The 14,523-nt window shown below is 46.3% G+C and overlaps 1 protein-coding gene across 4 annotated transcripts in view; it reads left to right on the top strand.

The window, feature by feature from the left end:
• Positions 1 to 12,331, top strand: part of SUPT3H (SPT3 homolog, SAGA and STAGA complex component) — a 476,044-nt gene extending 463,713 nt beyond the window's left edge. For all 4 annotated transcript variants that reach the window (XM_063915212.1, XM_063915210.1, XM_063915213.1 and 1 more), the window contains one exon: positions 11,797 to 12,331. Coding sequence is in view for 1 of the 4 variants with exons in the window: in XM_063915213.1 (XP_063771283.1) it covers positions 11,797 to 11,838 (42 nt within the window). In the remaining 3 variants the exon portion in view is untranslated. The remainder of the gene's footprint in view (positions 1 to 11,796) is intronic.
• The last annotated feature ends 2,192 nt before the right edge of the window (positions 12,332 to 14,523 follow it).

Below are 14,523 nucleotides of genomic sequence, written 5' to 3'. Positions count from 1 at the left end.
AGAGGGAAAATTCCTGGCAAACAGAGGTGTTCCAAATCTCATGAGCAGTAAAATGTAATTCATGTGCGAAGCGGAGAGATTTACATGTGCACCTACCTCCTTGTGGTAATTGTACAATTTACAGCTCCTGTTGGGAAATCTGTTTTGCTTAATATCCCACATGCAACCTCCACCATTTTTTCCCCCTGTTGGCCAAAAAAAACGTTCCAACACAAAGGCAGGACCACCCATACAGAATCCAAACCTTATATATGCAAGCCCAGCTATATTCTACCAAGTATAAACCGGAGAGGGCTGCTGAATATCAGGTTCAAATGTTGCCATTGGGAGCAATTGATTTCCAGCTTAAGTAAAAGTGTTAAAATAAATTGAGGCGTAAATCTAGCACGCTATAATGCACATTTTAAGGTTTTAAAACAGGATGGGCCTTAGTGTGGACTTGGCTGGCAGTAGCAACGCTGGTGCAGGTGATAGTAAGTAACGTGATAGTGTCCAACTCGGGGACCTCATTTAAACTCAACATATGTTTCACTTTATTTTTTCAAAGCACGTCTGTGCGAAACGTCCTCATAAACACGCTTAGTAAACGCATCTTCTGCTGTGACTGTTGAGTCAGTGGATCTGAAATTAGCTTTACTTGGTATGTGAGCACAAGCCAATGCTATCTCCAGCTTCAGCGCTGGATAGATACACACACACACACACACACACACACACACACACACACACACACACACACACACACACACTGACTGTCAGTAATCAACATTAGTTCTACAGTATAATTCTTTTCTCAGAAGTGCAAGCATTTGTCTGCATTGCTAGCTGTAATTCCTGCCTTGTCTGGCTTTTTTTTCTTTCTGTCTCTGCCACGCCCACCTCCTCTTTACCTCCATCTCTCCTCTTGCCCTGCCCACGCTCTCCCTCCCTCCAACACTATCTCCCCACCTTTAGTACCCCCGTCCCTCACTGTGAGGATCTATTCACGAAGCAGTGAAAAGTGTGGAGAAGTGAGACAGTGGAGAAGTTGCCCATGGCAACCAATCAGTGTTTACGTAACATGTACAAAGCGCCATCTATAAAGCAGCTGATTGGTTGCCATGGGAAATTTCTCTACAGGCTCACTTCTCCAGACTTTTCACTGCTTCATGAATAGACCCCTAAGTGGGCAATATATTAAGCAGTGATAAAAGTGGAGAAATGAGCCAGTGGAGAAGTTGCCCATGGCAACCAACCAGCATTGACGTAACATTTATAATAAGATTTTAAACCTACCGGTTAATCTTTTTCTCGTAGTCCGTAGAGGATGCTGGGGACTCCGTAAGGACCATGGGGATAGACTGGCTCCGCAGGAGACATGGGCACTTTAAGAAAGACTTTAGGTATGGGTGTGCACTGGCTCCTCCCTCTATGCTCCTCCTCCAGACCTCAGTTAGAGAAACTGCCCAGAGGAGACGGACAGTACGAGGAAAGGATTTTTGTTAAACCAAGGGCAAGATTCATACCAGCCACACCAATCACACCGTATAACTTGTGATAAACTAACCAGTTAACAGTATGAAAAAACAACATAGCATCAGTCGGAGACCGATGAAAACTATAACATAACCCTTATGTAAGCAAAACTATATACAAGTCTTGCAGAAGTAGTCCGCACTTGGGACGGGCGCCCAGCATCCTCTACGGACTACGAGAAAAAGATTTACCGGTAGGATTAAAATCTTATTTTCTCTTACGTCCTAGAGGATGCTGGGGACTCCGTTGACCATGGGGATTATACCAAAGCTCCCAAACGCGCGGGAGAGTGCGGATGACTCTGCAGCACTGATTGAGCAAACAGGAGGTCCTCCTCAGCCAGGGTATCAAACTTATAGAACTTTGCAAAGGTGTTTGAACCCGACCAAGTAGCAGCTCGGCACAGCTGTAGTGCCGAGACCCCTTGGGCAGCCGCCCAAGACGAGCCCACCTTCCTAGTGGAATGGGCCTTGACCGTTTTTGGTAACGGCAATCCAGCCGTCGCATGTGCCTGCTGAATCGTGTTACAGATCCAGCGAGCAATAGTCTGCTTTGAAGCAGGAGCGCCAACCTTGTTGGCTGCATACAGGACAAACAGTGCTTCTGTTTTTCTGACTCTAGCCGTTCTGGCCACGTAAATTTTCAAAGCCCTGACCACATCAAGGGACTCGGAATCCTCCAAGTCTCGTGTAGCCACAGGCACCACAATAGGTTGGTTCATATGAAAAGATGACACCACATTAGGCAAAAATTGAGGACGGGTCCGCAATTCCACTCTATCCATATGGAAAACTAGATAGGGGCTTTTATGAGACAAAGCCGCCAATTCCGACACTCGCCTAGCCAAAGCCAAGGCTAACAACATGACCACCTTCCAAGTGAGATATTTTAACTCCACCGTTTTAAGTGGTTCAAACCAGTGCGACTTAAGGAAACTCAACACCACGTTAAGGTCCCAAGGCGCCACCGGAGGTACAAAAGGAGGCTGAATATGCAGCACTCCCTTCACAAAAGTCTGTACTTCTGGGAGAGAAGCCAAATCTTTTTGAAAGAAAATGCATAAGGCCGAAATCTAAACCTTAATGGAGCCTAATTTTAGGCCCAAATTCACTCCAGTCTGTAGGAAGTGAAGGAAACGGCCCAGATGGAATTCTTCCGTAGGAGCATTCCTGGCCTCACACCAAGAAACATATTTTCGCCATATACGGTGATAATGTTTAGCTGTCACGTCCTTCCTAGCCTTTATCAGAGTAGGAATGACCTCATCCGGAATGCCCTTTTCCGCTAGGATCCGGCGTTCAACCGCCATGCCGTCAAATGCAGCCGCGGTAAGTCTTGGAACAGACAGGGCCCCTGTTGCAACAGGTCCTGTCTTAGAGGAAGAGGCCACGGATCTTCTGTGAGCATCTCCTGCAGATCCGGATACCAGGCCCTTCGTGGCCAATCTGGAACAATGAGAATTGTCTGTACTCCTCTTTTTCTTATTATTCTCAACACCTTTGGGATGAGAGGAAGAGGAGGAAACACATAGACCGACTGGAACACCCACGGTGTCACTAGGGCGTCCACAGTTACCGCCTGAGGGTCTCTTGACTTGGCGCAATAGCTCTGCAACTTTTTGTTGAGGCGGGACGCCATCATGTTTATCTGGGGCAGTCCCCACTGACTTGCAATCTGTGCGAAGACTTCCTGATGAAGTCCCCACTCTCCTGGATGCAGGTCGTGTCTGCTGAGGAAGTCTGCTTCCCAGTTGTCCACTCCCGGAATGAACACTGCTGACAGTGCGCTTACATGAGTTTTCCGCCCAGCAAAGAATCTTGGTGGCTTCCGCCATTGCCACTTTGCTCCTTGTGCCGCCCTGGCAGTTTACATGAGCCACTGCGGTGATGTTGTCTGACTGGATCAGAACTGGTAAGTCGCGAAGCAGGTCTCCGCTTGACGAAGGGCGTTGTATATGTCCCTCAGCTCCAGGACGTTGATGGGAAGACAAGTTTCTTGACTTGACCAAAGACCCTGGAAGTTTCTTCCTTGTGTGACTGCTCCCCAACCTTGGAGGCTCGAGTCCGTGGTCACCAGAACCCAGTGCTGAATGCCGAACCTGCGGCCCTCTAGAAGGTGAGCAATCTGCAGCCCCCATAGGAGAGATACCCTGGCCCTGGGGGACAGTGTGATCAACCGATGAATCTGAAGATGTGACCCGGACCACTTGTCCAGTAGGTCCCATTGGAAGGTCCTCGCATGAAACCTGCCGAACGGAATGGCCTCGTAAGATGCCACCATCTTTCCCAGGACTCGAGTGCAGTGATGCACTGACACCTGTTTTGGTTTCAATAGGTTCCTGACCAGAGTCATGAGTTCTTGAGCCTTTTCCGTTGGAAGATAAACCCTTTTCTGGTCCGTATCCAGAATCATGCCCAAGAAGGTCAGACGAGTCGTAGGAACCAGCTGCGACTTCAGGATATTGAGAATCCAGCCGTGTTGCTGTAACACTCTCAGTGAAAGTGACACGCTGCTCAGCAACTGCTCTCTTGATCTCACTTTTATGAGGAGATCGTCCAAGTACGGGATAATTGTGACCCCCTGCTTGCGCAGGAGCACCATCATTTCCGCCATTACCTTGATGAAAATCCTCGGGGCTGTGGAAAGCCCAAACGGCAACGTCTGAAATTGGTAATGACAATCCTGTACCGCAAATCTCAGGTACGCCTGATGAGGTGGATATATTGGAACATGAAGGTATGCATCCTTTATGTCTAGGGATATCATAAAATCCCCCCCTTCCAGGCTGGCGATGACCGCTCTGAGTGATTCCATCTTGAACTTGAACCTTTTCAAATATAGGTTCAGGGATTTTAAATTTAAAATGGGTCTGACCGAACCGTCCGGTTTCGGGACTACAAACAGGGTTGAGTAATATCCCCTCCCTTGTTGCAGTAGGGGAACCTTGACCACCACCTGTTGAAGATACAATTTGTGAATTGCATTTAACACTAACTCCCTTTCTGAGGGAGAAGCTGGCAGGGCCGATTTGAAAAACCGGCGAGGAGGCACCTCTTCGAATTCCAGCTTGTAATCCTGAGAAACAATTTCTACTGCCCAGGGATCCACCTGTGAGTGAACCCAGATGTGGCTGAAAAGTCGAAGACGTGCCCCCACTGGGGCGGACTCCCGTATCGGAACCCCAGCGTCATGCGGTGGGTTTTGTAGAGGCCGGGGAGGACTTCTGTTCCTGGGAACTAGCTGTGTTGTGCAGCTTCTTTCCTCTGCCTTTACCTCTGGCAAGAAAGGACGCACCTCGTAGTTTCTTTTTTCTCTGTGACCGAAAGGACTGCATCTGATAATGTGGCGCTTTCTTAGGCTGTGAGGGAATATAAGGCAAAAAATTGGATTTACCAGCTGTAGCTGTGGAGACCAGGTCCGAGAGACCTTCCCCAAACAATTCCTCACCCCTGTAAGGTAAAACCTCCATATGCCTCTTTGAGTCGGCATCACCTGTCCATTGCCGGGTCCATTGGACTCGTCTAGCAGAAATCGACATAGCGTTGATTCTAGAACCCAATAGACCAATGTCTCTTTGAGCATCCCTCATATATAAGACAGCATCTTTTATATGTCCTAGGGTCAATAAGATGTTATCCTTATCCAGGGTTTCAATTTCCGCTGATATGGTATCTGTCCCAGGCCGACGCAATAGCCGGTCTGAGTAAGGTACCCGAATGCGTGTAAATGGACTTCAAGGTAACCTCCTGCTTGCGATCAGCAGGATCCCTGAGGGTAGACGTATCCTGGGATGGCAGCCCTACCTTCTTGGATAAGCGTGTCAACGCTTTGTCCACCCTAGGGGAGGATTCCCACCGTATCCTGTCCGTTGGCGGGAAAGGATACGCCATAAGAATCCTTTTGGGAATCTGCAGTTTTTTGTCTGGAGATTCCCAAGCTTTTTTACATAACTCGTTCAGCTCATGTGAGGGAGGAAAGGTTACTTCAGGTTTCTTTTCCTTATACATGTGTACCCTCGTGTCAGGGACAGGGGGTTCCTCTGTGATATGCAAAACATCTTTTATTGCAATAATCATATATCGAATACATTTAGCCAATTTTGGCTGTAACTTTGCATCATCGTAGTCGACACTGGAGTCAGAATCCGTGTCGTTATCTGTGTCTACTATTTGGGATAGTGGGCGCTTTTGAGACCCCGAAGGTCCCTGTGACATAGAGACAGACATGGGTTGATTCCCTGGCTGTTCCCTAGCCTCAGCTTTGTCTAATCTTTTGTGCAATAAATTTACATTAGCACTTAAAACCTTCCACATATCCATCCAGTCAGGTGTCTGCGTTGTCGACGGAGACACCACATTCATTTTCTCCTCCTCCTCCTCCTCCCCCGGAAAGCCTTCTACCTCAGACATGTCGACACACGCGTACCGACACACCACACACTCAGGGAATCCTCTTATCTAAAGACAGTTCCCACACAAGGCCCTATGGAGAGACAGAGAGAGAGTATGCCAGCACACACCCAGCGCTATATGACCCAGGAAAAAACAAAATATGTTTACCTAGATAGCGCTGTAATCTGTATATTGCGCCAAATATGTGCCCCCTACCCTTCTTTAAAACCCTCTTTCACCGTGGATAAGCAGGGGAGAGTCCGGGGAGCTTCCTCTCAGCGCTGTGCTGTGGAGAAAATGGCGCTGGTGAGTGCTGAGGAAGAAGCCCCGCCCCCTCAGCGGCGGGCTTCTGTCCCGCTCAAATATGTAAAAAACCTGGCTGGGGCTCTTTATATATACAGTGCCCAGCTGTATATATATATACTTTTGCCAGAAAACGAGGTTTATTGCTGCCCAGGGCGCCCCCCCTGCGCCCTGCACCCTTACAGTGTCTGCCTGTGTGTGCTGTGTGGGAGCAATGGCGCACAGCTTTACTGCTGTGCGTTACCTCAGTGAAGATCTGAAGTCTTCTGCCGCCTCTGAAGTCTTCTTACTTCTCATACTCACCCGGCTTCTATCTTCCGGCTCTGCGAGGAGGACGGCGGCGCGGCTCTGGGACGGACGGCGAGGGTGAGACCTGCGTACCGATCCCTCTGGAGCTAATGGTGTCCAGTAGCCTAAGAAGCAGAGCCTTGAAACTCACAGAAGTAGGTCTGCTTCTCTCCCCTCAGTCCCTCGATGCAGGGAGTCTGTTGCCAGCAGAGCTCCCTGAAAATAAAAAACCTAACAAATATACTTTCTATCAGCAAACTCAGGAGAGCTCACTGAACAGCACCCAGTCTCCTCTGGGCACAGTAGTAAACTGAGGTCTGGAGGAGGGGCATAGAGGGAGGAGCCAGTGCACACCCATACCTAAAGTCTTTCTTAAAGTGCCCATGTCTCCTGCGGAGCCCGTCTATCCCCATGGTCCTTACGGAGTCCCCAGCATCCTCTAGGACGTAAGAGAAAATATGCATACTATGAAAGTATACAGAGCAGCTGATTGGTTGCCATGGGCAACTTCTCTACTGGCTCACTTCACCACTTTTATCACTGCTTAGTACATGTTGCCCCTTAGTCTCCATCACCATGTCCTATGCATCACCAGCTCTGGTGGGAGGGGTCAGAGTTCATGCAACTTTATATTTCTACATGATGACAACATTCTTAGCAGCATTTGATTTATATATATATATATGTATATATAGAGAGAGAGAGAGAGAGAGAGAGAGAGAGAGGGCAGTTAGTAGCAATATCAAGATAGATGGCGATAGCGAGCCATGCATCCTCTGTGGGGGTGGAGGGATCCACCCACATAAGGAAAAAAAAAGGAGGTGTGACTACACCTAAGGGCATCCATGTGTGTACAGCCCATAATTCCTACTAGGAGTAACAAGGTAGATACATGAACTATTGACCAATTATTATTTATTTAAAATAAAGCTGAGTACTCGGCAAACAGTCTCACATGACTGTGAATAGCAATATGTCCAGTTTCTGTTACCAGCTGCTTAAATCTGTGTAACTCGCCTCAATATACAGTAATACAAGGCTCTTACAAAGAACGTGTCTTATTATTATGACTCTCTGTGATATAACAATGCATTATTATACTACATTGGCAGGTTTACTCCTCTTCGGCATAGAGGTTTAATAGAGTGCAGTAACTTCTCTTAACCTATAGGCGTCAGTGTTGCAAATGTTGTCTAGTGGCCCTTCATCAGGCAATAGATTGCTCCATAGATAGCATGGCAGCAGCTCCACCTGCTGGTTATTATAAAAAGTGTCTGAGGAATGCATTGCTTACTTTTGGCAGATGCTTCTACACAAATGTGGTTGTACCCGTGTTTTAATTAGTGTCCTGTTTTCTTTTATCCCGACTACAGTTGATTTGATGAAACTTTTATTTTAAAATCAAGCTTATTTAATTGCTTTAATCTACGTGATGGTCTTACAACTTACAAAATGTTGTTTTCCATGTAGAAAGGGAGAAGAGAATCGGAGTAGTTTGAGCGGAAATCAGATTTGTAGATTTTATTTGACCTCCTCAGAAATAGAAGGAATGGGATCAGGATTGTGTGGTTGAAGAATGAACCATTAGAGGCAGGATAATGGTGTTTATATAAACCCAATACACTGAGAGAGAGGGAGCCATCACCGCCTGTTTGGTTAGCAGCCCAAAGTGCCATAATCTTGCTAGGGAAAAGGTTGCCAAACATTTAATCCTCTTGCTTAAAGGTAGGGCTGGAAACAGATTGTTTTGAGCAAATGATGTATCCTACACAAAATCAGCTAACTTGAATTTAAAGAATATGATAACTGTATGAAAAATAACTTTTTTACAGTGCATCATGCTATTCCTATAATCTAAACCAATCCTTGGCTTGAGTCCATGGTGACTTACCACTTGCCTCCTATCCCTGCTCACATCACTGTTCTGTGCTGCTGGAGAACCCTGCTCCTTCCACCATCAGAGCTTGTGTGTGACTGACCACATGCCTCCTTTCCCTGCTCACGTCACTGCTCTGTGCTGCTAGAGGACCCTGCTCCTTCCACCATCAGAGCCTGTGTGTGACTGATTACTTGCCTCCTTTCCCTGCTCACATAACTGCTCTGTGCTGCTGGAGGACCCTGCTCCTTCCGCTATCATAGACTGTTACCACTTGCCTCCAGTCACTGTTCTGTGCTGCTGGAGGACCCTGCTCCTTCCTACATCAGAACCTGTGTGTGACTGACCACTTGCCTCCTTTCCCTGCTCACGTCACTGCTCTGTGCTGCTAGAGGACCCTGCTCCTTCCACCATCAGAGCCTGTGTGTGACTGACCACTTGCCTCCTTTCCCTGCTCACATAACTGCTCTGTGCTGCTGGAGGACCCTGCTCCTTCCGCTATCATAGACTGTTACCACTTGCCTCCAGTCACTGTTCTGTGCTGCTGGAGGACCCTGCTCCTTCCACCATCAGAACCTGTGTGTGACTGACCACTTGCCTCCTTTCCCTGCTCACGTCACTGCTCTGTGCTGCTGGAGGACCCTGATCCTTCCACCATCAGAGCTTGTGTGTGACTTACCACTTGCCTCCTATCCCTGCTCACATCACTGCTCTGTGCTGCTGGAGGACCCTGCTCCTTCCACCATTAAAGCCTGTATGTGACTTACCACTTGCCTCCTATCTCTGTTCACTTCACTGCTCTGTGCTGCTGGAGGACCCTGCTCCTTCCGCTATCATAGACTGTTACTAGTTGCCTCCTGCCACTGCTCTGTGCTGCTAGAGGACCCTGCTCCTTCCACCATCAGAACCTGTGTGTGACTGACCACATGCCTCCTTTCCCTGCTCACGTCACTACTCTGTGCTGCTGGAGGACCCTGCTCCTTCCACCATCAGAGCCTGTGTGTGACTTACCACTTGCCTCCTATCCCTGTTCCCGTCACTGTTCTGTGCTGCTGGAGGACCCTGCTCCTTCCACCATCAGAGCCTGTGTGTGACTTAACACTTGCCTCCTTTCCCTGCTCACATAACTGCTCTGTGCTGCTGGACGACCCTGCTCCTTCCACCATCAGAGCCTGTGTGTGACTTAACACTTGCCTCCTTTCCCTGCTCACGTCACTGCTCTGTGCTGCTAGAGGACCCTGCTCCTTCCACCATCACAGCCTGTGTGTAACTTAGGGTGTGTACACATTAGAACGATGGCCACAGGATGCGACATCACTTGGAACGGGACCCCGGCATCAACAAGTGCATACACAATTGCAGATGTCTGGAGCGACGGTACCTCATTCCCCTGCTCACATCACTGTGCTGTGCTGCTGAAGGACCATGCTCTTTCCACCATCACAGCCTGCATATACACTTGCCAATGTTTGGTGCGACAGGAGTGGCCATGCTGCATTCATCAGCATGGCCTTCATTTGCAATATCGCCCGTCGGACCTGGGATGTGCGATGTCGCAGACGACCCGTCATATATCGTCTGTACACACTAGACGATATAGTTTTGAACTGGCTGATACCGCGTAGTGCGTACGCGCCCTTACCACTTGCCTCCTGTCCCTGCTCACATCAGAGATCTGACACATTACATAATCTAGAATGACAAGCTCAGTAGCCCTAACAGCTCACTCTTCTCTGGAAATAATCTGATGTATATTTGGATGCTGATTTCTATCATGTAACACTGTAAAGTACACGTCCCAATGTGTGCTCACTGTAGTGTAGGAGTTTTCAGTCTATTACACTGAATTATGGTCACTTATCCTAAATCCCCTGAGTCACCCCTAGCAGCATGGTGAAGTATTGTTGTGTTGCCACTCCTAGGTTGCTACATGGTAACTACACAGCAATTATACCATGGTACAAGTGGAATAGGTCTGTTTTCTCAGTCTCATAATATGCAATGTGCACCAAACTCTTACCACTGTCCGTCATTATATAAATCAGTAGCATCTGGAGTTTGCACCACATTGGCACTCCAATCCAACCGCACCATAGGCTACATAGAATAACGTGAAGACTTTCACAAATATTTAATTTAACGTAAGCGACCAAGTATAAATCTATCACTCTTGTGCGAAAAGCTTGCATTCTGCTTGGTGTTGGAGGTTTTAAAATGTTGTAGAAGAAAATACTGTACATGATAAAACTGTTGTAGAATATTTTGACTGAGTTATCCTTTCTGCAATGGCATACACAGTGTCGGACTGGGTGGGGCATTAAGGGCCCACCAGGGGACTGCAGTGGTACGGGCCTTTGTTTAGGGGAGTGGCCAGTCTCCAGAGGGGGTGTGGCCAGCCGCCACATTGGTTTGCCTAACATTGAGAGAGTGCATGGGCTAGGCCCCTTGATATATATAGTATATACTGCTGGTGCATCCTTGATAATGTACCAGACTAATAACAGCAATACACTGTAGAAAATACACCATAGTCCTGTGGGGATCGGTATGTGATCCCACCGCACGGGATGCCCAATATCAGTAAACCGGCATCGGTATCCCGGGCGCTAGAATGCCGACAGGGAGGCGAACGCAACGAAGCCAAAGATTCTATTCTCCCTCTATGAGTGTCGTGCACACCTATAGAAGAGGAATCACCTACTATATAGTATATATAGTACCCCCGTCAGGTTCCCCGCGTCAGTATTGAGACAGCTGGAATCCCGACGGGCGGTATGTTAACCGCATACCGTTCTGCACAGTATAAGGTAACAAGTATAATGCGTAATTCAAGTGCACAGTCTAGAACCTGATCCCTAGAGGGGGAGGTAGGGCACACCGGGAATTGACCCTGTGGCCCGGTCCAGCCCTGGGTATAGAGTAAATATGTGTAGGTGGAACGATTCTTTAGGGAGACAGATTGACTGATATCTCTGAAGTTTGAAAGGTTTAATAAAGGTTTCGGTTCTGCATATAATAATTTACCCTTGTCACAAATTAGTATCTGCTGCCTCAAATCATCTTCCCAGTAATGTTCTATAGCAAATCAAGTCATTTTATGGGAAGCCACGATTACGGTTGCCACCTGTGGTAGCATTTTACCAGCCTGATTGGTCTCTGATAGGGCAGAATCAAAACAGCGGTAGCTAGCCTATTATTTCTCCCCCGGGACACAAACCACTTGCAAACCACATATAGAATCCTGCTTTTTTTAATGGGCAGGGTTCACTGTCCTCAGAAATGTCAGCAGTACAGAAAAGCAACCAGTTTGCAGCCTGAATCATCTACACAGCAGGAAAAGAACTTTCAGCTGTCCTTACGTTGCTTTTTCCCATGTTTAAAGGCTGATAATTCTTTACAGATTGTCTCTGTTTCTATTCGCAGAGCGCCTACCGCAGGAGCGGAATGCCATTTTTAGCCTGTTAATACGGAACGAAAGGACTCAACAGGAACACACGGAGGTTATATTAAGGTGATCTGTCATCCTTCCGTTTACAAGGGGAAAAGACTGATCCCCCAGAGTGAGTGGGACGTTTGTTGTGACTATAGACTGCCTGGATGTCTCATTCTGCAACCCCCTCAATCGTTATTCTTGTTTACTAGTTGGAGCGTTTGGCAAATTAATGGCAGGATGTTTGGGAGCGTGCGTAGGTGGTGGGGGGGAGGGGAATGCACATGGCAGTAAGCTGCTGCGTCCCAAACTCGGCCCACGGATCATGGGAAGTGCATTGTCATCTCTTCCCTAGGTGGAGCACGCTGACAGAGACGAGACGCTGTATGCAGGAAGTAGAGGACGCTTCCTGCCAGGCTGTCGGATATTTTCATTACATGAGTGGAATTTTTTTGAAATGCATTTTTTTTCTCTTTGCTATAAAGTTTGTATCACAAATAAATGCAACCTGCCTTCAGAATAAAACAAGGTATCCGTCTTGTTTCTTGTAGGTTGACTATTATACGGATGAGCCATTGGGTAAACTTGTTTAGCAACCGTGCCCATATTTAGGGGCGGGATGTATTAAGCTTTGGAGAGAGATGATGTAGAGAGAGATAAAGTACCAACCAATCGGCTCATAACGGTCATTTTTCAAATGCAGTTTGTAAAATGACAGAAGCTGATTGGTTGGCACTTTCTCTCTCACCCTTGGTTTTGAAAATTGCAGAACGTATCCTATTTGTAAAGGAGAGATGATGTGGGCGTCATAATAGTATAATAAATAATGTTTTATTTTAAGTAATGATCCAAATGTCAAGTAAAAACGTACAAAAATAAATCGGATATCTGCTGGTTTGGTGCTTGGGGGCCAAGTTAAGCAGCTCCTGGAAGACCAGAGGGAGTTACGTAATAGGTTCTAAGAGGAAGGAACCCGCAAGATTTTGGTAAGTTTGATGCTCAATTTAAAGCGGCATTCAATTATAAGGCTGATTTTGCCTTATAACTGATTGGCGTTTTAAATTTAGCTGAGAATTCACAGAAATCACGCAGGCTCCTTCATCTTAGAACCTACTACATATCCCCCATAGATCAGACGCTCTTTGATTGAGCTCCACATCTCTGACTAGGTATAGTACCCTGACCCACTGCTGGTTTCGATTTTGGGACATCTACCGACATGGAGACCAAAACCACAATCAATACATTTCTAACATTAAGTAACAAATAAAAACATTGGCCCGCTCTCTGGAGACCCCTCCATAAGCTTGAATTGTCCCCAGGTTTGCAGAGGAGCAGAACTATCCGTAAAAAGACACAGTCCAACAGACCAACCCAAGCCACCTTAGAACAGTATTATTGTCGACGGTCACTGTTCAGAATGTTGACACCTGGAAAATGTCAACATAGTGAAAATGTCACCATCGGGGTGAGGATAAGGCTTACCTGCAAAAGACATTGCCAACATTCTGAACATGTTAAAATATCATCAGTGCCGACATCCTGGATGTCGGCATGGTGAAAACTGGAATAAACTTCTGCTGCCCATTTTGCGCAGCAAATCCATGCCCTTTGGTGAAAATTTAGGTTCTCCTGCACAAATCAAGGCTCATGAGACAAGAAGAAGTAGTTTGGCCACTTATGGCCTTCAAAAAGGAGACCCCTGTCTTTATTTTTTGGTCAAGAAAATGTTACGAATAAAGATGAAGGTTTGTATTAGATTGCCAAACTTGACATTTATGCAAAAAGAAAAAAATGGAAATTGAGAAAAACACAGTAATATAGGATGTTTATGTTACTACAGTACAATCAAAATCCTTCCCGCCAACTTCAAGAATGTCCATTGCTCATTTCTTCTCATTTGAAGAAGACAGACAAGGTAGATACTGGTGCCCCAACTGGGAGAGTACCTTAGTGTCTGCACCTAGGAGAGAAGGCTTCCCAAAGCCTTCAAAGATGAGTTAGAGAAGAAGGGGTTGTCCCCAGCTCTGATCCAGCGGTATCTTAAGTCACTCTATTGGCTGGGTTTTAACGTTTGTGAATTAAGGTAATGTCTAAGCCAGAGTGAAATTTTTGAAAATATATAATTTATTATTAATTGTTACAATAACAACATCTTAGTATCCTGGAGAAATATGTCTTGTAGTATACAGAATGTAAATATATGTTTAGGATAATATACTGAACATAAAACATATGGCTGAAAAGTAAAAACAAAGCATAAAATAAATAAAATCTTACAATGTTACTTGTGCTACGCGTTTCACAGGCAGTCTGGTGATTTACCTTTTATTTTGAATAAATATATTTAGTATTCACATCACTCCAGCATTCTAAGGGGGATATCCAATTATCCCCGTTAAAACATCGGGTCTGAAAAACTGCCGTTTTCGGGCATTTTTTCCGATGTTTCACCGATATTTTTTTTACAGGCTATCCAGATGGATCGCCTGTAAAAAAAAAAAAAAAAAAATGTCTCCCGAAAACACACAGGTTCAGTGAAACCTATGTGTTTTCGTGTGAAACAGCCCCGTTTTCATCCGGATTCTGCTTCGCTTATCGGGGCTAATTAGATAGCCCCCGGCGGGACAATTAAAATGTAAAATGTATCTCTGGCTGTAAGGAAACATGGCACTTTACCTAATAAAACATTTGCAAATGGAAGCATAATGTGTTATTTA

This window comes from Pseudophryne corroboree, chromosome 4 (genome assembly GCF_028390025.1).
Source record: "Pseudophryne corroboree isolate aPseCor3 chromosome 4, aPseCor3.hap2, whole genome shotgun sequence".
NCBI classification, from domain to species: Eukaryota; Metazoa; Chordata; class Amphibia; order Anura; family Myobatrachidae; genus Pseudophryne; species Pseudophryne corroboree.
This window is presented reverse-complemented; position numbering and strand designations above follow the sequence as displayed.